This window comes from Quercus suber, unplaced genomic scaffold (genome assembly GCF_002906115.3).
Source record: "Quercus suber isolate HL8 unplaced genomic scaffold, Cork oak 2.0 scaffold_76, whole genome shotgun sequence".
NCBI classification, from domain to species: domain Eukaryota; kingdom Viridiplantae; phylum Streptophyta; class Magnoliopsida; order Fagales; family Fagaceae; genus Quercus; species Quercus suber.
In genome coordinates this window covers 1,185,155-1,209,035 of record NW_027069541.1, presented here as the reverse complement: position 1 = coordinate 1,209,035, position 23,881 = coordinate 1,185,155, and the positions used below count along the sequence as shown (strand labels likewise).

The 23,881-nt window shown below is 34.4% G+C and overlaps 1 protein-coding gene, 1 long non-coding RNA gene and 1 other non-coding gene across 6 annotated transcripts in view; 2 read left to right on the top strand and 1 right to left on the bottom strand.

Moving 5' to 3' along the window:
- Positions 1-978, bottom strand: part of LOC112007533 (uncharacterized) — a 14,018-nt gene extending 13,040 nt beyond the window's left edge. The window contains exon 1 of one of the 3 annotated variants that reach the window (XR_010628990.1): positions 686-978. This is a non-coding gene — a transcript (uncharacterized LOC112007533). The remainder of the gene's footprint in view (positions 1-685) is intronic. The other 2 variants (XR_010628988.1, XR_010628989.1) reach the window with 2 other exon arrangements.
- A 13,694-nt stretch (positions 979-14,672) lies between these two features.
- Positions 14,673-16,717, top strand: LOC112003938 (probable E3 ubiquitin-protein ligase XERICO). 2 transcript variants are annotated; one of them, XM_024036165.2, is made up of 2 exons: positions 14,673-14,808; positions 15,792-16,717. In XM_024036165.2, the coding sequence occupies exon 2, from the start codon at positions 16,016-16,018 to the stop codon at positions 16,475-16,477; it is 462 nt and encodes a 153-aa protein (XP_023891933.1). In that variant the 5' UTR covers positions 14,673-14,808; positions 15,792-16,015; the 3' UTR covers positions 16,478-16,717. The 2 variants fall into 2 exon arrangements, with proteins under 2 accessions (XP_023891933.1, XP_065629599.1); XM_065773527.1 differs by lacking the exon at positions 14,673-14,808 and adding an exon at positions 14,846-15,153.
- A 637-nt stretch (positions 16,718-17,354) lies between these two features.
- LOC136067540 (uncharacterized) lies at positions 17,355-20,896 on the top strand. Its single transcript, XR_010628996.1, has 5 exons — positions 17,355-18,345; positions 18,461-19,333; positions 19,428-19,604; positions 19,696-20,102; positions 20,174-20,896. It is a non-coding gene; the product is annotated as an uncharacterized LOC136067540 (long non-coding RNA).
- The last annotated feature ends 2,985 nt before the right edge of the window (positions 20,897-23,881 follow it).

Here is a 23,881-nt window from a genome sequence, read left to right as displayed (position 1 = left end):
CTGTCCTACCTGGATTCCAAAAGATAAGTTGCAAAACAACAGGGCTTTGAACATTTACATTCCAAGTTATTTCCAATCGGTCAGTGGGCATGGTTGCCTAAGCCAGAAGGACAATTTCACCTCAACTAATTGGTTATTAATCCCACCTATAGCTTATTTCATAAATTAAAACCTCCCTTAAGCATAAAAATAAGACACAGAAAAAGAAAAACAGTAGGAAGGAAAGTATAAAAAATAAAAGAAACTAGGAAAGTACTTTGGCTTTGTAAAAGACTGACTTTTACATTATATTTTGGAAGTAAAACCGAACAGATGAAAGTTGACCCACAATTCTCTGATTTGCCAAAGCACACTCCATTAAACCCGTGAATTACAAGAACAGCGCAGAGATATAGATGAGACTTAAAGAGTCCATATTCGTATCAATTTTCCTGGGCTTTTCTCTCTCTCTCTCTCTCTCTCTCTCTCTCTCTGTTTCTCAATTAATCAATTATATCTCCGTCAAAGACCCAAAGTCTCAGACCAATAATAAAGATTCAATTTTGAATGTGTGTTTGTCTTCCTTATAATATCTCAGAAACTGAGTTCTGGGTTCAAGACCGAGCAGCAAACCATTACTACCAATCCATATAACAAAATGTAATAAGGGAAACAAAAATCATCAAGCAAAAGAATGGAGAGATACCTCAACCGAAGCAGCCACGTTCTGTGAGGAGAGGAAGACAGGAAGGAAGGAAGGAAGGAAGGAACTCAGATACAATGTGAGAAAGAGAAAGGCTCTTCTTCGATCCAGAGAGTTTGCGGTTGCTGTGGCTGCTGCTGCCTGCTGGATTGTGGTGGTTGTGGGTGAAACGGGAAAGGAGAAGGAGATTAGGAGAAATAGGGTTTGTGGGTATGGTGGGCATTGATTGAGTGGGTTTTGCGTTTATCGGGTTTTAGAGAAGTTTTATGTTGCGTGAAATTTTTTTTTTTTCTTAAAATTATTCTGCTTACTTAAAAAATTGTGGGAACTTAGGTTTTATATATAATAATAATAATACTAATAATATATTTTTTTAAAATAATTATAATATGTTGATATCTCCGCAACTTAAACATTTTTCCTTTTAGACCTCAAACATTTTATGCATGGAGAGGTTCCAATTCAGCTACAAGGTCTTTAACTATATATATATATATAGATTATTATAACCAAATAAGTAATTATTATAATGAAAGGAATAAATTGCATTGGTATAACAACCATCAAATATAAAATGATAGCACCTTAATACAAAATTATCTTCTAACATACCAATTGTGCTATAATATCATTCGTAGTTACACGTATCAAACTATTCGCATATGAATTTTATATCTAATGAATCTACAATATAAGTGATTTGCAGTATTTTTAGCAATAATATTAATGATTAAAATTTTTAGACAAAGTAACATAAAATTGGCCACTTTTTAAAGATAGAACTATTCTAGAAATAAAACCTTTGTTCTAATTAAAAAAAAATTGCAAAGTTCTACATCTAGATTACAAACCTTTCTTAGGATGCTTGAAATCTTTTTTGACAAACCTGGAAAAAAAAAATCAAGAAAAAAAAAAAAAAAACAACAAAGTACCATATAGATTGCAAAATTGTATGTAAATTTAATAGTCTATGATTGGAATTTACTACGACAACTTACATATATATTAGACAACAAAATAATTAAATTGGATCAAACCATTAACATATGAATTAGATCAAACATAAGGAAATTACCCCCTTAAAAAAAAAGAAAAACATAAGGAAATTAGCTTAAACAAAAGGCAACAACATAAAATGTATTTAATTGATTATAATAAAAAATTAGAGTAACAAAATACCAACCTAAATGATTGTAGGTAGAAAAATGGAAGCCTAAATAAATTTTTAAAAAAAAAATGTATAATAAGTTGGAGAATGAAAAAAATACACCAATTAATGGTGTATATAGATACACTCCAAGTAAAAATCAAATACTCTAAACCCCTTGAAGTTACCTAATCAAGAAATTTAGGTTAATTATATATTAGTTTTTTTTTTTTTTTTAAATAGTTAACGTTATTAGCTAGATTTTTATTAGATTTTTTTTTTTGTTTTGTTTACATTAAAGTTAATACCAAAAAAAAAAAAAAAACTTACTGGAAGCAGTTTTTTTTTTTTTTTAGAGATACACTTACTTTATGATAACAATGAATTAGAGATAAGAATGAATTAGAGTCCTGATTAATCTAATATTAATTTACCTACAATCTTACATGAAGTAGTTTTTATTCTACGCTTACTTTATAATATTTTTTTGATTAATCTAATATTAATCTATACCTACAATCTTACATGAAGCAGAAGTGAAGCAATTATTTATTTCTTTATTTTTTTTAAAGAGATAAACTACTTAATGATAAAAATGAATTAGAGTCCTGGTAGTATACTATTCCTTTTTAGTTCTTTAAAAATCTAAAAATTTAATAAAATTTATGCAATTTGGTGAATTTTTTTTTTTATTAATCGAATACTAATCTATACGTACAATCTTACATGAAGCAGACGTGAAGCAGTTTTTTATTTCTTTATTTTTTTTAAAGAGATAAACTACTGATTTATAAAAATGAATTAGAGTCCTGATAGTATACTATTCCTTTTTAGTTATTTAAAAATATAAAAATTTAATAAAATTTATGCAATTTGGTGAAGTCATGAGGCATAATCACGGTCTTTAAACCCAACTTTTATTATATATAATATGATATATGTACAATATTTTCTATTATATGATTCAACTAAATTTTATTATTATTATTATTACTATTTTGAAGACCAGTTTAGCTAATTGGAACCCACTAGTACTCTATTATTTAATTTCATATTTAGTTTTGATTTTTTGTTTATGATATTTATATTTGATAATAGTGATTTGATTAATTAAATTAAATCATTGTTAAATGCTTGTTTATTAGATATTTATATTTATTGAAGCATATTTTAAGTTTAAAAAGCATTCAAGAATTAAAGTTGTTCAATCCTCCATCCCAAATCGTGAAACTTTAGATATTGAACCTTTTAAAAAGTTCAAAGTGAACTAAAAAGTTTGAATATTGTTTCCTTAGAATGTGATCATAGATTTCAACAACTAATATGAGAATATTTTAATAATCAAGAGTTATGTCACGAAGGTTTGTTCTGGTTAAATTTTATTCAGCCCCCAAACAAAATTTCTTGGCTCCACCATTGGCTAAGGCTAAATGTGTAGCATGTAGAGGTGGCCGCATGTGGCTTCTTTGTAGCTTTTCTCCATAACAGTACTGTAACAATTTCTTTCCCTATTTTATTTGTCTAGTTTAATGCTTGGTATTTTATTTTTGTGTTTAATTTCATTTACTATGAGTAGCTAAATTTATAATTAAGGTTGAGAATGAAACCTTGTTAAAAATTATAAGTATTATTTATGTGATTTAATATTTCTCACAATAATTGTTCTTTAATGATTTAAATTATTCTTACTTCATTACAATTAACTAAGATAGGATTCTTAATACGAGTTCAATCATGTTTTTCTCATGATTTAGGATTCATCTTAATTAATTGAATGCTTGGTTTTATAATTGTTTGATTTTAAAATTAAATATTTTTTGTGATTTGTTTGGCCATGGATACAATTAATGATTTGATTTTATACTTAGAAAGTAAAGAAGAGCATACTTTAGATTTTTTAAAATATAGATTTTAATGACAATATTTTCCAAATAGTCAAAATACATTGTAAATCAACTTTTAACAATTAGGACTCCTCTTCTGTGTAATACTCCAACCAATAAAAAAAAAAAAATCAACTTTAATATATGTGGGAAGAAAACAACAAAGCAATATTGTTGTGAATTTTAAAGTACTAGCAAGTACACAAACCGTACCGAAGTATAATTTGACAAAAGCGAGATTGAACCCACAAGGATTTGTATGAACGTAAGAAAATTGATTAAATCTTAACCAAATTAATCATAATCTAGTTTAATAAAATTGGTTGTTTTGAAATTAAATGAAGGCTTAATTTATACTAAGCAACGATGTTATTAAAGCAACAACAGGATGTAAACAATCAAGAGAAGGAATTAAGGTTTTGGAATCCGTCTTTTTAATTTATATCAGCACATATTCATGATCTTTAATTTTTTCCAACCTCTACATGATAATCTAGAAATCAATCTTACTATCATGGAAAACATTATCATTAAAATTCATATTTGGTGCATATATATATATGCCAGATTAGGGTTTTTTTTTTTTTTTTTAAGGCATATATATTGTAGGACTAGATTTGAGCACTTCTGCTACTGGAAGAGCGAACTCAAGCCTAACTAGCCCAATACAATAAATTTCTAAAGAGTGGATCAAAGAGCTAGGTCTAATAAGGGATACAACAACTAGGCACGGCTACAGGTTGATTTAAATAACAAGAACATGGGTTAAAGTATGAAATTCTGTTCTCGGCCCTCATCTGAGGAGCTTGCAGTTCTTATTACTTCTTCGGTGCTTGGTTACAAGGGCTTCAAAGACCATACAAATGGCTACTGAGTTTTCTTTTCCTCTTCCTTCCCTCTTTTTTCCTGATCCCCCTTCTTGGAGGATCTCTTATATTATATACCCCCTTCCAGTTGATCTTAGCCCTTCATTTGTTGACAATGCAGTCACTACTCAATTGCTTGTCCATCAGCCGTCTTCCCAAACCCTTTTGTGAGTTGCAGTAATCAAGTAGCACTATTTAATGGTCATTTCCTCATTAATGCGGCCAGAACGTTAGTTATGGGCATTTAATGCGGATGTGACAGCTTCTCCTTGAATTGCTCCTCCACCATGCTCCCACGGCTAGTCCATTGTACTCGTCCTTCTTTTTGGAATGCTCTGGGAGATTGCCTTTGATGGCGTGCCGCTCTTCTCCTCTATGATCCTGGTTGGTCGAGGATAGGATTATCCTCGGCTATGATCCTCGAAAATTTAGGCTTTATTTGTTCGTCATCAAACATCCCTTCCTCCTCGGCGTGGGCTTGGGCTCAGTATGAAATGGGCCGGGGTCGCCAAATTCTCTGGCCCACAACACACACACACACANTTTTTGTCAATTTTTGTTTTATCTTATTTACAGCTTTATATATATATATATATTTTTTTTTTTTTTTGACTTTTATGTCTTCTTTTTTATCACATTTTTTTGTTACGTATGACCCACATATAGAAAAACCTTAACAAGTACCTTATTAACATTTTCCTTGAATTATATAATAACTAAAGAGAAAGATATACATGAGAAATTATTAGGTCCACCAGAAGGACCGCTGACGTGATCCTTCCTGACTTCTCAACCAATAAAATACTGTTATTTATGCAAATGTAACATCATTTGATAATTTTTATTTTTTATTCCTTGTACTGATTAGAAAGCTCACATATACATTTGCATAAATAGCATCATCTTATTAGTCAAAGAATACCACATCAACAATTCTCCCAATATAAATAATAATTCCTCGTAGGACAAGAGAGTACTGTTGATATATTATTTAGAACTATATAATAACTAACCTTTTTTCCTATACACGACAAGAGAGTGTTGATACACATTTCTACAAATCCGTACCCGAAGGCCTAACAAGGAAAAATGCCCAAGTTGACCCAAGTAGATGGGTTAAGCATGGGTCAAAAAAATAGTAACTGGGCCGCGTTCTATGAGCCCGAAGGAAAGGGAACACACACAAGCCCAAGAAATGGGCCGAAAGGAAGAATGTCCTTTGAGAGTGGGAAACAAAACCCAAAGTTAGCCCATAAGATAAAACAAAAATTGACAAAAAAAAAAAAGTTGTTATTAATAGTCAACTTGCGGCGATTGTTAACACAACCCTTCTAAATAATATGGTCGAAACAAGGCTTTAACACTGACGGTGTTCAAAGATATGAAAGACTGCTTGTCGTGTAACAGAAACAGCAAAACACAAAGATAAGGAAAGAGGAAAGCAACAAGAAGAGTAGGTAAAAAAAAAAACAAAGAAAGAAACTAGCCACATGGGAAAAGGAACACAATTGAGGAGGAGCATACCAACACACTTGTGCTGTTAAACAGCCCTACAAATAAAACGTTGACACGTTTGAAAAGGGCAATGGGTTGCCACGTGATTGTCCACGTGATGCCTCATGGGCATTTCTCATTCATCATAATCATATTCAAGGAACCTAGGCAAGGATGGCTGGCTTTTTCTTCTGCATAGTCAAGTAATTATGTAGCCAGACATTCTGTCTTCTTGCTTGTACTCTATTGTCGTGTCGATCGGGATTGCTTATATAATGAGGAACTCACTCTCAGGGCCTCTTTGTTTTGGCCCTTTCTTCTAATGGATTCATCATCCAACACCTCATGCATGGTGACAGTTTTTGAGTTTGAATATATCCTATAAATTTTTCAGGCTTTGTTATTGCATTTGCATGTTTAAATTATCTATATCAAAGTGTTTGTCCCTGTCAGACTTTTTAACTCTTGCTAGCTACTAGTTGCTTTTTGCTAGTTTATTGCTACTATTATATTTGGACATGTCAATAATTTATTTTGTAAGCAAGAGCTGGTGACCAATTCACTAGCTTTGGTTTCAATGCCCATGCTAACTAGGACAATTGAGAAGTTTGGTATGTCTCCCATACAAACCATGGGCTGGCTTGCTGACCTTTTCAACTTTGGTTACCTTATCATTCTTATTATCATGTTTGAAATATTACTAGAGAGTAGAGACTTCCAATAACTAAAGACCTTGAATGGATTAGGACTATTTAATTATTGGTTAAATGTTACCCATCATTTATAAATATGTGAAATCTAATAGAATGTCATATATATATATATATATATTTGTATCTTTCACTGTCAATCATAATGGAAAGCTAACTGATCTTTTAAAGATGAGACAAGAATTGTGAGTTCTAAAAAAATCTTAGCATACCGCCACACCTTACCTTGAATGGATTAGGACTATTTAATTACTAGTTAAATTTTACCCATCATTTATAAATATGTGAAATCTAATAGAATGTCATATATATATATATATATATTTGTATCTTTCACTGTCAGTCATAATGGAAAGCTAACTGATCTTTTAAAGATGAGACAAGAATTGTGAGTTCTAAAAAAATCTTAGCATACCACTGCCCATCTTTGGCGCGATAGACACTCCACAAGTATTAAATACTTGTGAGATGTGGGGTAAGAACCGAAGTTCAAATATCCAGAAATGAGTTTTATATACATATACACTTAGATTATGTTAGAGTAAAAATTTTATCTTATATAAAATAAAAATAAAAATCTTAGCATGAAGTTTGAAAGTTGGATTTGTATATAAACTATAATGGTCTATGTCATTTCGCCATTTTCAATGGTAAGGAAACATTGCTAATCATTCCATGATCAAATCAGTGAACCGTTTAACCAATTTTGAATTAATTAGTGTTTTTATTTACTGCTTTATAAGCACAGAGTTGAGACGCGTGTGCCATTACTTTAGGAAATGAATGGACATAGCCCCTTCAAGGTTAATTTATTGGTCAACACGCTATATAATGTGACTACTCATTTAGTTTTTTTTATGATAGTGGTGCCTTTGTAATCATGCCTCTTATAAATCTTTTACCTTACATTTAAAAAAAAAAAAAAGGGTTTTGAACTGAAAGTTCCATTCTTGAATCGTAAAACATCAAAAGGTGTTTCTCTTTCAACCTCACAAGTGGTCTATGATATATTATATGTTAATTTGTGGATGCTGCTTTGAGTCATTTTAATAATACACATTTTTTTTTTTTTTGAGCAAATTTTAATAATACACTTAAGAACCTATCACTTGGAAAGGATAATTTGTAATACTAAGCTATTCGTAGGTGGCCTTCTTCTACGTTTGTTTAGGCTACAAGAGAAACTACTGTTTTCTGTTGAGTGGGTGCCTCAGCCTTTGCCCTCCCCACAAGTTGTTTTAACATACGTAAAATACTAATGGTTCATTTGAATTAAGGGGAAAGAATGGGAAGTAGAGTAGAGTAGAATAAATTTGGCCAAAACTAACCTATTTTCAGTCAATTTTACTTTATTCCCCCCTCTACTCTCTCTCCTTCCCCCTCTCCATCCAAACTGGCCCTAAGATTTTATGGGTTCAATGCATAAAGACTTCTTTAGCACATATCATTATCAAATTCAAAAGTGTTGGGGGGGGGGGGGGGACAACAATTGACTCCCCACAACCACTCTAAAAATAGGTCCGCATGATGTGATATCGAATGCTGTAAAAAATTTGAATGTGTCTTTTTCATCACCTATTGGTTTTGAGGTGAAATGGCATAGCTCACGGTCCGACAAATGGTATCAAAGCCAATATCATCTATTCGAGTCACGAGAGTGTCATTGTGAGGGAGGGATTATTGTGGGGATCACAATTTGACTCCCTACAACCACTCTAAAAACAGGTTCGTGTGACGTGATGTCGAATGCCATAAAAAATTTGAGTGTGTCTTCTTCATCACCAATTAGTTTTGAGGTGAAATGGCATAGCTCACGATCCGACAAAAAGTATTTTAAGTGCTAAAAAAATGTATTTTTAACTTTTATGGTATTTAAAATAATGTAATTGATTATTTTTTAGACTTCTTCACTTTTATTAGATAGAGAATGACCAAGTAAATATAAGGTAATATTTGGTGTAGCAGGATATATAACGTCTATTTTATATGAGATGGGTCCTACATTTGGGGAGTCCATTTCCATGTGAGAGAATTATTTTTATATATACCTATTACATAAAATAAAAATTCTTGTAAACATATCTACAAGGCTGGAATTGGTCATTGTCCACATTTTTTGGCTCTCATGATGCTCATGTGGTCATTGATTCTTCGTCATTTTTAGACGAATTTTGTAGCACAACTGCACAAGGAGTGTTTGATAATGACTAATTCCACATGAATCTTGGATGGTTGAATAGAGATTTAGGGTTCAATCCTTGCCTACACCAAAAACTAATTAGTGTCTTAGTTTGATGATAAAGAGCTATCATTAGAAATGGATGCCATAGGTTAATACTCTCTCTCTCAAAAAAAAAAAAAATAAAAGAAAAAGAAAGAAAAAGAAAAAGAAAAACCACATGAGTCACTTTGCATGCATTTAACCCAAGTTTTATAAACTAGACACGATAGGGTATTGGAAAAAGGAAGTGGTTTTAAGTTATTTAGTTTGATCACTTCAACTAGTAGTTGAATCAATGATTTCATAAATGTTAAATAAAAATAATTATTTTGAGAGAGTTTCAACCTATAACGTTTGCTCCTAATAATAGCTCTTTATCATCAGACCAAGACACCAATCAGTTTTTGGTGTAGGAGGAGATTAAACCTCAGATCTTTTATACAATCATTAGAGGCTTTACCAGTTGAGTTAATTAATTGGAACCCAAAAAAAAAATTATTTAGTAAAACACACACACACACACATATATATATTCCAAAATGTGGTCTCCCTTTCAAAATATTTATAAATGTATAATATTAATAACTTCCTAAGTTATCATTTCCTTTCTTTGAAAAGTTAATACTCTTTACTAATTAATTAGTTTTCTTAATTAATGATGATAGGTTTGAAACTATTTCTTTGAAAAAAAAATTTTGGTAGACAATACATCCAATAATAATCCCTTAAAAAATTAATTTTCCTAAACATGACTAGCAAAAGATGGTACATTAAATGAAAACACTTTAGTATAAGTTAAAAAATTTTAAAAGAAGAGAAAGAGAAAAAGATCTAGCCTACATTTTGCTACTTAATAAGTGAGTAGAAATATTGTTATAGCCCAATCAGGGGAGAGGAAAGGAATTGAATCAATCTTTAAATAATATTCTATCCATCCTCTCTTTTGAAAATTTAATTAGAAGAAATTAAATGATTATGAAGAAATATCCATTTCATTCCATTTTTTCACAAATATAGTCTTCTCAAAAGTGGGAGGAATGTTCATCCCTTTAATAAAATGAGATGAAATATCCATATTATCATTATTTTGAGAAAAAGACAAATAAAAGTTAAATGGTATACTGGTGATAAAATTATATATTTCTTTAATTTATATTTTCTCTTTATAAACTCCAAAACACATTAGAGAAAATACATTATATTTAATTTTATTTTATTCCATTTTTTAAAAATAATTTCTCAAACAAAGTGTTAATAAAAACTCATTTGTCGATGATTACCACATCAATAACAAATGCAACCAAACAAGATCTGTGGAGGAGCAGATTTATGAAATTTTGGTTAAAAGCTTAATCCAACCAGCAGAAATGGTCTTTTATGAAATTTTGGTTATTTTAAATAAGTACATTAATAGAGAAAGAGAATTTAACGTTGGCCCAATATATAAAATTACCAAGTGGGTTGGGGACGCTTGTAAAATTTGAAAAGCCTATGAATAAATCTTAAGCATAAAAGGATATATACCTGTACAAGCTGCTCTATATGGCTGAAAATTTGTGATAACCACATTTAGCCATGAGAAGCATTGCCATCCTTTCATGGATGCAGTAGGCAAAAGCTTTTCTCCTTATTCAGAGATGGATCTTAGAGCATCATAGATCTATTATAAAGCAGCCTTGAAGATAATTTTTGCATTAATCAACCATTAACATCCATCTTACCAAATACACTTATTCTACTCAAACACTTAAAAGTTAAAACCATATGAGATAGTGGCTATTAATGGTAGAATACTCTGTGTGTGTGTGGAAGTATTGTTTCATCTATTTTCTCCTCCTGAGTCATGCCTTTGGGCAATTACTTTGTCATGCATCATTAGCCTCTATTTGACATATATAAAGTCTGTTTGGATATCATTTATTTTGCTGAAACTAAAAACTTATTGTTGAAAGTACTATAGATAAAGGTAAAAGTTAACTGAAATAGTACAGTGGAGTCTATAAATAATACCAAAAAAGTGCAGTTGGGCCCATGAATAATAGTAAAAATAAGCTAAATAGTGAAATAATTTTCATTTTTCATGAGTATCCAAACAGATGCTAGTAAGTTTTGGGCTTGACTCCCTTTTCTTTTGAACCTGGATTAGTTGGGCTAAGTTCCATTTTGCTTGGGTTCACCAAAAATCGACCCTAAATCCCTAATAGAGATCAAAGGAATTGTAGGCTAGATTATATTGGTTTTCTCATAAAATCTTGGTTTGGATTTGACTATAATTTCTTTTTGAGAATCTCGATTCTCCAAACGTGTATTTTTTTTAATAAAAAAATATTATTAAATTTATTTTTATATTGTAATAAAACTGCCGATAAATCTATATAAAAAGGGAAAAAAAAAATCTTTTGTAGTAATGAACATGGATCCTATATCTTCATCTTTCTATAGTTGTGTAGTAACAACCCCCATACCAATCAAGGATATTTGTTTTCCTTATGATGAGAAGAGCTGAGAGGAAACAACAGCATAATAATGTACAACTGAGAAGGAAAACATTATCCTCATCTTCTTCTATACAGTTCAAATTGGAAAAGAATCAAATTTATTTGAAAGTCCCATGAAAGAGTCCATCCAAACTGATGGGGCAACACTATAATACATGTTACATTGAACTCAATGCAGTGTCAAAATTTTCTTTTAACACACTTTACGAGTATTTGCCATCTGGACAATAATGCTAATGACTGAAATTGCTCAGTAGGTCCACACTATTGTGACATTTTCTACATACCCGTTAAGAGTATGACACGTAGTAAAGAGATTGGTTACAAAATTTAAGAAGAGAAAGGTCCCCCCTTTTTGTTTCGGTGTGGGACCGATTGTTCATTACCACACTGCAGACAATATTGTGTTCATGCTTCTTCATCCAAACAATCACAGAATCAAGTTTTGGAGATGCATACACATATACTAGCTAGATGGCCACGGATGTGTCATATAGTCACAGACAAAATAATAGAGAATAAACATGTGAGACACTTGGCCATGTACAAGTAGGATATAAATGAGGTGGGATTTTAACCCATTTTACCATCACATATAATACCAAACTTGTTTGTCATATTTTTCCTTTAAAATCTTTAAATTTGGTTTGTAATTTTCATTGGTAATTTTGCAAAGACGAGAAGTGTTGTCAGTTCAAGCTCATCTATAACTTTCTTTTATTGTCCTCTTGCTAGATACTTTTGTACAGAAAAAAATGGTATGCATAGTGTTCTTTAAATTAATAATTAGATGGAATGTTGTAGGTTTTAGTTTGCTCGACTAGTAAATAAGAAATAATTTTTGACCTTCGCTTTCACCAACAACTAAAATAATATCATGATTTGATGATAAAAAGTAATTATCTTGCATGAAGCAAATGTTATAAATCAAAATTAAGTCGTGTCTATAAAAATTAGATGCAGAGTAATAATTTGAGGCCTCTCTCTTTCACTTCAAAGCAACACTCTTTGCCTGGTTTTGGAGGAATAAACAATACACCCCATTTTGCCGGTCAAAGTAAAGGCAATGAATAAATTTTTAACTCACAAGGAATGCAAGAACCATGCAAAGCGTGCAAAGATTGCTACCTGATGTTTTATAATTTTATTGGACAGGGAATTTTTTTTTTTTTTTAATTTATGAAATATTTTTTTACAATATATTCAAAGGTTGACTACATTATCGATTAATTGGCACTGCTATATATGCTATTCATACTTAAAAAATTATATGAAAGAATCACACAATCTCATAGAGTACTATGTTTCGCTGGTAACATGTGGCATATTACATTGCATGCGGCTGATCATAGAATTTCAATAAATGAAAAATGTTATTATAAGAAGCAAGTTGCATTATTTATATATACATGTAACATATATATGTTCCACTTCTTATTTTATTTGGAATCCTAATACGTACGTCTCTTACCATTTAGATTTTATTTTTTAGGAATTTGGATGCTCCAGAATGTACCCTTTGATTAAGAATCTCTCAACCAAGTAAAATCCCTATATTAGTTTATTTTTATGAATTTATAAAAAAAAAAAATTATTTTTCTCAAAATATTCTTAAGTTTTTAAATATAATGTTAACTGTATTGCCATAAATTTTTATTATAGGGCTTCCTACAAATTAATAATAGGAAAAATAATATGAGCTGTGAATTAAATTAAATCTCCTAAAATAATAGTTCAATATTTTTGAATAACACATGCAAGACCAAAAAAATTATTTCAATTTTTCATGAATCATGCCTTGTCATTCATAATCATTTATGTTCTTAAAAAAAATTCCAAATAGAAAATCAAAATCAAGGTCAACAATAATTATTAAAAGTGACTATAACTATAATGAAAAAATTAAATACATAGCATAAGCACGTTATCAGAAAAAATTTAAATTCATTTAGCCAAATAGTGTTAATTCTGGTATATAATTATCAAACTAGATGCCAAAAGGATGTGCATATTCTCAATTTTTAAAGAGAATCCGTGTTCCCATAAAAGTGAGATTTGGTGGGAATCTTGAAATCCCTCAAGTTAGTAGCAACTAAAAATGAGAATGGTTGATAATCATCTGATAACTAAATACTAAAGCTTTGTTTTGAGAGTTCATAAATGAATGAAATAAATAAATTATAAGAGAATAAAATGGAGTGAGTATAAGGAATGAAATTAAATTGAACTATGCCATCTTGTTGAGATGTTTTAAAAGAGACAAATGGAAATGAATAAAAAGTAAGTGATTTTGTTTCAAAATATGTTGAGAATGAAAGGAAATTAATAATTTTAGAACAATATTACTGTTATGCTCTCTTTAAAAAAAGAATTAGCAATTTTCCTATGTGGAAGAGAGAAATGAAAGAGATAATACGTAGATGTGAAATCAGTATATAGAGGTATGATGAGAATTTTGGTCAAAATTTCATAAAATTCTATTTCATTCATCCCATTACATTAAATTTAGATAATAAAAAATTGAATTTTTGAGAAAAATATTGGAGGAATGCATGTTCTCTTTATTCTCTTCTATTTTTTTTCCTCCTAAAAAAAAAAACTTTTTTTTTTTTGCCTTTCTATTTAATTTCCTAATATGATAAGTTTAACATTCTACTCATTTCCATCCTTTTTTTTCTGTCTCAAATTTAGAAGCCAATTACATCAACATTTTATTTTTGACACTAACTTTATGAACAAGAATAATTTCACGTTTGATGAGGGTAAATTGGATTTGATTTTAACATCATTGACTTGAAAGCTACGAGTATCATCCGACAAAGGCAAAGACTTTATTAGGCATGACATTGCTAAAATATGACACCACCCTCGAGAAAAGAAATGTAACTAAGATGCCACTAATTTTGATGATTGGAAAGGAGAAGACAAATGCCAAAAAAAGTGAAGCATTAAAGTAGCAGTTTGTGAAACTCAGAATTATAAGACATGGAAGAGAAGCTTTAAGCTACTAGTAAATAAAAAATAAAAAATAAAAAGGTGATGATATAAAGTAACCATGGTTAAATTATTGTAGATGCCGGAAAACACGGAAGGCTAACCATGGTTAAGAAACACTGGTTAGCTACTAATAATCGTGGAGGTGGGTAGAAATTGATTATATATATCATATAGACTCATAAATCTATATATGTATATATATATGAGACTGTCTAAAATACCAATATGCACATATGTATATGATCCCATGAATCTTTTGTTCATATGTTCATGTTGGTGATAGTATCTCTGTCCTAAAAGCTATCTTTGTGTAAGTTTACTCTCTTTCAGCACTCACTTCTGTTGTAAAAATTTGTTCTTTCTCTTTATTTGTTCACTTTCCTTTTCTGGGTCCTTAAGGAATACATTCTTTTTCTTGGAATCATATGAAAGAAAAATGCTAGATCTTGGTGTCACCTTGTGATGTACCCAAATGGGTGTATCTGGATTAGAAACTTGGTTTGGAGATTGAAATTATGCTGTGTTGTGGCAATTTTTTTTTTTTTTTTTTTTTCATGTTTCATATTGGTTTGATTTTCTCATCTTTGATGTGGGTGTGATCTCTTTTAGTCTGAACTGTGCTAGATCTTGATGTTCAAGAAGCTTTGTCAATTGGGTATATTCCATTTCCATTGAAACCTTTTAGTGTTCTTGACTTCTTTTGACTCTTTAGGCTTTAAATTTTTTAATTTTCTTCTTGCATGGTTTAGTTTTTTCAAATCTTTTCCTTTCTTAATTAATAACTGTTATATTTTTGGGTACTGGGGATATAGCTCTGTTGCTATTTTCACCCAATCTCCATGAGAGATAGCTTACAGGGTTGGTGGTGAGAGTCCTTTTTGAACAATCTCATTTTTCATCTAAAGAACCTTTTTTTTTTCTTTCTCCTTTTCGTTTTGTTATATTCTATTGTGTTTGTTACAGATCAGTTTATACCATTGTATTTCACTGGATATGCACCAATTGACTTGCATATTCATATTTGCCACTGTATTATACAAAGTACCTGTGTTATCGGTTATTTTTTTCTCATATGGATGTGAATAAGTGGTCTCTTCTGGTGGAATTTTGATCTCTGGGCTTAATCTATTAGTTCTATTCAATATTTGATTCATTGTTTAACATTTATTTTTTAGTTTTTATGTAGTACTCTAATATCCTCTTTACTCATTTCAATTTTCAATATTTGATTCATTGTTTATAATTTTTTCTTGTTTTTATGTAGTATTCTAATATCCTTTTTACTCATTTCAGTTCATGTATCAAGAAGGGAGTGAGTAGATTTCATCCTTGTTTCATTCCTCTCAGGTTGATCAGACTGACAAAACACTATTGCCAACCTTCTGCCTCTGTAATTCTACTCATTTTGTTGTTTTTAATAATCTTTTGTTCAGCCAAGCTGAGTTTGTACCTTGTATTTCTAAAAGTGCATTTATATTTAGAATTATAATAACCCCAAAACTTCAATTTTGATCCAAATGGGTCTCTCTAGCCTCCCAGCCCCATCCGAGGGAGTACTATGTGTACTTCTGGTAAACACTGCCCTATCCATCTCAATTGTCAAAGGCATAGTCCGAACCATCCTTCATATTGTTGGTATCCATCTCTCATCAGCATCGGCTTCACCCTCATCAACAGATTCGACTCAAAACCCCCCAGAATCATTCGAATACCATAATACTTCTGAGAGTTACATTGAGGAGTTCAAGAACCGGACCCCAGCTATACGGTTTGATACAGCGTGTAGCTGTAAACAGCCAGAACATGAATGCTCGGTTTGCTTGAATCAGTTTGAACCTGAATCAGAGATAAACCAATTGTCTTGTGGCCATCTTTTTCATAAAGTATGCTTGGATAAGTGGCTGGACTATTGGAACATTACTTGTCCTCTCTGTAGGACTCCCTTATTGCCTGAGGAAGAAGCAACTTGCCTTTGGTGAGCATATACAAGTTATTTGACTCATGTAAGTTAAGGGAATTCCGTGTACAGCATAGTGTACAGTTACTTGCTTATATGCATCGGCTGGTTGTAGTGTTATACGCATGTTATGCAAGGAGTTTTCAGTGTGATATGTTGATGAATCATCTTTGAGACCAAAATCTTAATATTGTACATATTGTGATGTTTCTGATGTTATACTTACATAAGCATCAGACTCTAGCTTGAGCGTTTTTGTGGAGATTTTGTTTTCTTTTGTTGCCATGTTGCTGTATTGGCCAGAGAATTAGGGAGCTCCTGTTACACTTTTTAAATATCCGGCTTAAAACCTCTACCTGATTGAGATGGAATAACAGCTCCCTTTAGTCATGGCTAATCATCATTATGCAGATTTCAGCATATTTTATCTTCCTTTCTTTAATACAAAGCTGAGACTCATCATACTAGTAACCAAGGTGTTGTCCCCAACCAAACTTACAATTGTACCAAGTTGCCAAGTTTTTATATTCCCATATCTACTTTATAACTAAGGACAAGCACTGCCAAAAGAGTTCAAACTCATAATAATTGGAAGCATAAGAAAGTTCCCAAAAAACAAGAATTAAAAGGAAGAGATGGGGAACTAAAAATTTGCCCCATTCAAATAAGCCCCAAAAACCAGATAGCTGAATTCTGTGTATGGTGCCAGCTTTGGGTCTGTTTGGTTAGGAGTTTTGAGAGATTAAAGAGTATTTTTAAAATTTAAAACTCTATTTTGCAATTTCAACTATTTTTTTTTAAACACTCATTTTAAATAAAAAAACAAATTTTCAATAGCTTATAAAAATGCACCTATTTGGAAAAAATACCAAATTCTTAGTGGTGAGGATAAAGTTTCGACTAATATTGTCATTTAATAATGCCAAAAATCGTCAGTAAGTTGCACAGTCCCCACGTGCTCTAGATAGAACCTGTAAAATAAAGAAAAAGGAGACCTTACAGAGAATATCGGTGTGGTACCGGCCATATGCCCTCCGAAGGTCAAGTTAGAGAACTTTTACTACTCTAGAGTGCCAAAGTTTGGGTAAATTATGCGTACCTTGGTTTGTGAGGGTTTTGAGGTTTTTATAGTAGCGTAGAACTGATATTCGTTTCTTGGTGGAGATGGTCTTTCCTTGTAGGGAAGATCCTCATTAATACACGTATTTTGCGGGATTCTTTCCTTGTAGGGATTCCTTTGATTGGGGTTGGTCGTGATACACAAGTCATTTCCATTCGTAGACATTCGTGGAGATCACGCTAAGCCACGCTGGACCTGTTGGCCCCTTCATCTGTCAATCGATCACCTCATTTGAAGATTTCTCGTTAGCTTCATGGAGATGCTTGTTAGATGTCGTGGGGCTGTCGGCCATTTAGCAGTGTTGCTTTGAATCCCCATTTGCTTATATGAAGGCAACGGGTCCAGAGGGGCCATCGACTTCTTTATATGTCTTTTCTTGAATCTTATAACGAGAATACCTTTATCAGCTGCCCCCTACTCCATGACTCCATCGGCTCCAATTGACAGGTCAAGGAGCTCAATTATTAGCTGTAGCTTTTTTATTATCATTTTTTGAAAAAATGGGTGTCATTAATTACTCTTGAGCAGCCTTTATTAAATGCTAGGAACACGTGGCACTAGTCGGTTGGCCTCATTTTTTATTAAAAGCATCACTTCGTTTCTTGTGCTCCTTTGTCCTATAAATAGTTCATCACCTCTTCCCATTTCCTCTTATTTCATCTTTGCGAGCCTTAAGAGAGACAGTTGTCGTTCCGTTGCCTAAGCCATTGTCACTTTACTATTGTTAATCTTCAAAGGGACCGTCACTTTCAATCTGTCTACTTTTTATTGTAAGTTTGCTTCTCATTTTGATTCATATATTTTGTTTGCAACTCGTCCTCTTTTTTATGTTTTGAGACCCGTCAAGATAGGCCTCTTAGAAAAAAATAACTTTGTTGCTTGTAGGTTGATAGATGTCAGATAGGGAAGCGACGAGTGAACTTTCATCATCAATTCGTGAGGGTGCGGGCTACGATAAGGTCTTTCTGTCAGGGCGCGAGCCTGGGGAAGACTACCCTCGGTCCCAGAAAGGGAGTCGTCCACCCAGTCCTTGAGTAATGAAAACGAGGAAGAGGATGAGGGAGGCATTGAAAGGGATGATTATGACAAGGGAGAAGTGGATGAAGACAACGGGGAGGGTAAGGAGGATGAGGATGGTGAGGATGACGAGGGAACCATTCTGAGGGACGGGATCTAGAGGGTCAAGCGGACAGTGGTGCCCATCCCTTTATTCTTCCTACAATATGGACCGTTAACAATTTTTACCTGACGATGACTAACAACATATTCAAGAACCTCCATGATTGTTATCAAATTCCCGAGAATTTCCCCATTCGTTTATCCAGGAAGTTCGAACAGTGTTACTTGGGAAGACCGTAGACGTTGGCATGTATGACGCCATGTTCGCAGCAAGGTTGAGATTACCACTAACGGAATTGTACTGTCAATTGGCCAATTATCTTGGTTTGTCAGTAAGTCAAATAGCTCATAATGCTTGGAGAATATTTATAGGAGCTGAAGTACTTTGGGGTTTTCTTAGCGATGGGAACAGTCAGCTCACTCTCGATGAGTTCTTCTATTGCTATAGACCCCAACACATCTCCTTGTCCTAGGAGATCTACCACTTTCTAATGAGGAAGACGTTGCTCAAGCTAGTGTTGGACATGCCTGATTCAAATAGGAATTGGAAGAATAGGTATTTCTTTGTCCAAGGAATGGACTGGGTGTGCAGATGGGAGGAATGGGACACCATGCCCCATGGCTTTGACAATACTTGGGGTATTGTAAAGGATTCAAGTCTAGTACCATTTGCATTCTTACCTTTTATTTATTAGCTATGTATTTAACGTCGTTTGTTTCTCTTTTTTTTCAGCTAGCGTCTGTTCGCAAATAACTGACAAGTAGGAGGCTTTTATTCGTTGTGTGCTAAAGATCCCTTTCGGTCAAAGAAAGTGGAAAGACCTTGTCACTCTAGACACACTCCACGCCTATTATGGTGGTCCTGAGCCAACCTCTGCAACTCATAGATTGAACGCTTACTCCCGTCGGCGTAAGCTTTTACTTTCTTGCCCACTTCCTTCCGTCTGTTTCTACTTATACTAATGTCTACTCTTCTAACGTTCATCCTTTATCCTTTGCAGAAATGGAAGCAAGGAGGCAGAGGGCTTTTGTAAGGTAGTTAGCTGCAGCATGTAAGCAGCAGCAGAAAGAGGAGCCCTCGACATTGGCTTCCAAGGTCATTGTCAAGGGGACGTCTAAGCGGAAGAACAAAGGGAAGGATGACCTTCTGCATAAGAAAGGACTGGGCACCCTTGTTGGTGACAAGTAGCCAAAGCAGTCGTTGCTTCCTAAACCCAACCATGGAGTTGGTAAAGGGTTGATGACAGGGAAAGGTCCCGTCGGTCAAGGAGCCATCCGTCATTTGCTTACGCACAAGGAACATGCCGTCAAGATGGTTGAATCAATCATCAAAGAGACGAATTTGGACCTTTGTGCTGAACAGACGATTGAGGACTTAGGGGCGTCGGGCCTCTTGGACCTGTTTAGGGTATGTTTCTTTTACATCGTGCCTTTCGCGCTTTTTATTCATTCTTTTACTGACAGTTGTCTTAATTTTAGGCGTTGATGAGTATAAAGGTGCTTCATGACAGATGTGTCACCTAGGAGGGGGTAATCCGTCAGTATCAGAAGCATTAGGAAATTGAAAATAAAGAGCAGGACCAGTATGAGGAGGCCGTTCGTACCCTCAATAAGGAGTTGACGTCCATCACTAAAAAGCTAAAGGAGGAGTCCCATCTTCAAGAGGAAGCAGAAAAGGCTAAGGCAGGTTTAGTGACGGAGCTGTCAACCCTTTGTAAGGAGACAGAAAAGGCCAAGGTCAACGTCGTGGCAGAGTTCAAGGCTTCCCAGTCCTTTATTGATGCATGCACCGTCTACTATGGTGACGGATTTGAGGACGGCCTGAAGCAGTTGGGTCTGTCTACCTAAACTTTGACTTGTCTAAGATTTCTCTTGACGATCCCATACTGACAACTCTTGGGGGCGGTGACATCGTTAATGGAGATTTCGACGACTCCATTCATACGGAGGAGTAGGGCCCTAAAGATAACGGTGTGATTATTGGCCAACCTGCTCCTAAAGGCCCCATCGCTACTTTGGTCTTGTCTACTGAAGACCCCTTTGCTCAAGATGTCATGAACCCATCCACCTTGGATTCCTCTCTCACTTAATTTATAACTTTTTATGTATCTGGTCTCATTTTTAGACAATAGCAAGTGCCCTCTTGTTTTTGGGCTTTATTGTAAACATTTTACCTTTTTATAAGCTTTTATTTAGTATTTTGTTGTTACATTCATCGCTTTTAGTCTTTTTATTTTGAGTATGCTTTTGCCATGTGTTGGTTTCTAATTTTGAGACATGTGGTTGTCCGTCCACCTTAGGAGTTGGGTATGTTAGAAACCTTGACGCCAAGCAGCCGTCGGTGTCCCGGGCCGTCTGCTACCTAGTTAGGCTAGGACTTGGTGTAGATTTTTATAGACCAGGTACTTTGTCAGTATTTATGGTCGTCTGTCTACCTTGGTAAAAATATAAACTGTCTTTTGGGTCTCTTGTATCCGTCTACTTTAAGGATTTGTACCCGTCCACCTAGGGACCAGTATACATGTTAGGGTGCACCCGTCCATTTAAGGATGCGTCCGTCCATTTGTTACATGTGGTCGTCCCCTTGAGGACTTAGTGAATTTCAAGGCATCCTCAAGATGAACCTGTCCACTTGGATGTACCCATCCACTTGGATTTAGTAATTTCAAGACATCCTCAGGATTAACTTGTCCACTTGGGGACTTAGTGATTTCCAGTCATCCCTTGGGATGAACCCGTCCACCTGGGGACTTAGTAATTTCAAGGCATCCCTTGGGATGAACCCATCCACTTAAGGACTTAGTAATTTCAAGACATCCCTTGGGATGAATCTGTCCACTTAAGGACATAGTAATTGATGTAGTTTTGTAGAGACGTATACATACACGTGACATATCTGAATAGCTCCTCTTATTGTGATAAATACGTGCATAAGCTAAAAATTTGAAAAAATGAAAAGCTGCCCTTTGGGCTTAAAAGTACTGTAGATAATAACAATAAAAAACTAGAAAGAAATAAACTGGAAAAGAGGAGTGTCGGTTTGTATGCCATTGTCTACTGGTGGTATTTCTTTAGGTGCTCAGTGTTCCACGGATGATGCAACTTCTATTAGTTAAGTGTCTCCAGATGATAACTGCATTTCCTTTACCATGAAGTGATTCTGTAGGGTCCTTCCTAATTAGGTCATAGCTTTCCCTCGGAGGGATCTCTTGTGGTGCCTATCACCATCCTTAGGATGAGGTCTCCAACTTGGAAGTCTCTATGTCTGACTCTGGTGTTGTAGTGCTTGGTCATGAGGTTCTAGTATTGTGTTAACCTTTGTTCAGCTGTCACTCTAACCTCGTCTACTAGGTCAAGTTGTAGGCACATGGCTTCGTCGTTCCTATTCTCATCGTGGTTCTCCATTCTATAGCTTGTGAGTCTGACCTCAGCTGGGATAACGGCTTCGCTCCCGTATGCTAGTCGAAAATGCATCTCTCCCATAGGTGTTATGGCTCCTGTACGCCTATAGTATGCTTGGCAACTCTTCTAGCCATATACTCTTTGCCCCCTCGAGCCGAGTCTTGATGATTTTGAACAAGGATTGGTTTGTAACCTCAACTTGCTCATTGGCTTGAAGGTGGACGGGTGAGGAGTAGTGATTCTTAATCCCCAACTGTGAGCAAAAATCCCTAAATGAGTCATTGTCGAATTGCTTTCCGTTATTTGAGACCAAGACTCTAGGGATCCCATACTTGCAAATGATGTTTCTCCAGATGAAACTTCGTACATTTTTCTCCATGATGGTGGCTAGGGCTTCAGATTCCACCCATTTTGTAAAGTAATCTATGTCGACCACTAGGAACTTCAGTTGTCTTATCGTTATTAGGAATGGGCCTATGATGTCTAACCCTCATTAAGCAAAAGGCCACGGGGCCATCATTAGAGTGAGCTCTTCTGTTGGTTGTCTAATGATGTTGCTGAACTTTTGACACTTGTTGTAGGCTTTGACATAAGCTTGGGCATCCTTTTGCATGGTAAGCCAATAGTATCCTGCCCGAATCAGCTTATGCACTAGTGATCGTGACCCTGAATGGTTCCCGCAAATCCCTTCGTGGACTTCTCTCATGGCATAATCTGCTTCTTTAGGGCTTAAGCATCTTAGGTACAGGTGGGAGAAGCCTCTTTTATACAAAACATCATTTATTAAGACAAATCATGTCGCATGAACTTTCAGCTTTCTTGCGGCCTCCTTACCGTTAGGTAGTGTGCTGTCTTTTAAGTAAGAAACTATCGGTGTGGTCCAGTTGCTTCCTGGGTCTACTTCCTGCATACTAATGCCATCTATCAAAGGTGAAAGCTGAACAAAAGAAAGTACATTACTAGGGATGAGTACGTGTTCTGCTGATGCGATTTTGGCAAAACAATTGGCTAGCTCGTTCTCTTCACTTAGGATTTGAACAAACTTGGCCTGAAGGTCACCCACCCGCTTCCTTACTTGTTTCAGGTATTTCTTCATCCTTTCACATTTGCATTCGTAATCACCATTCATCTGACTTGTGTCCACCTAAAAGTCGCAATACACAACCACACTTATGGCTCCTGCTACTTTGGCGAGATCCAATCTTGCCACCAAAGCCTTGTACTCTGCTTTATTGTTAGTTGTAGGGAAGTCGAGACGAACCATGCACTCGATCTCGTTACCTTCTAGAGAGTGAAGTACTCTACCTATTCTGTTAGCCTGCCTATTAGACGATCCGCCCGTGTGGATAATCCATTGAGGATGCTCTTCTACCCTATGGACTTCTGCATTAGTGAATTCTGCAATGAAGTCAATGACCGCCTGTCCCTTCATTGCAGTACGTGGGCAGTATTGCACGTTGAATTCTCTTAACTCAATTGCCCATAGCCCCATTCATCCAGCAGCTTCAGGATTACTCATTGCTTTCCTTAGATGCTTATTTGTCAGAACGAGCACAATGTGGGCCTGGAAATATGGCTTGAGCTTACAAGCTGCGGTCACTAAAGAGTAGGCTAGCTTCTCCATCGGGGGGTACCTCTCATTTGCACCTCGAAGTGCTCGGCTAGTGTAGTATATAGGCTTCTGCACCCTATCTTCTTCTCTGACTAAGGCTACACTGACAGTAACCGGGGAGATGGCCAGATAGAGAAATAGCCCCTCCCCCGATTTGGAAGGACTTAGCAATA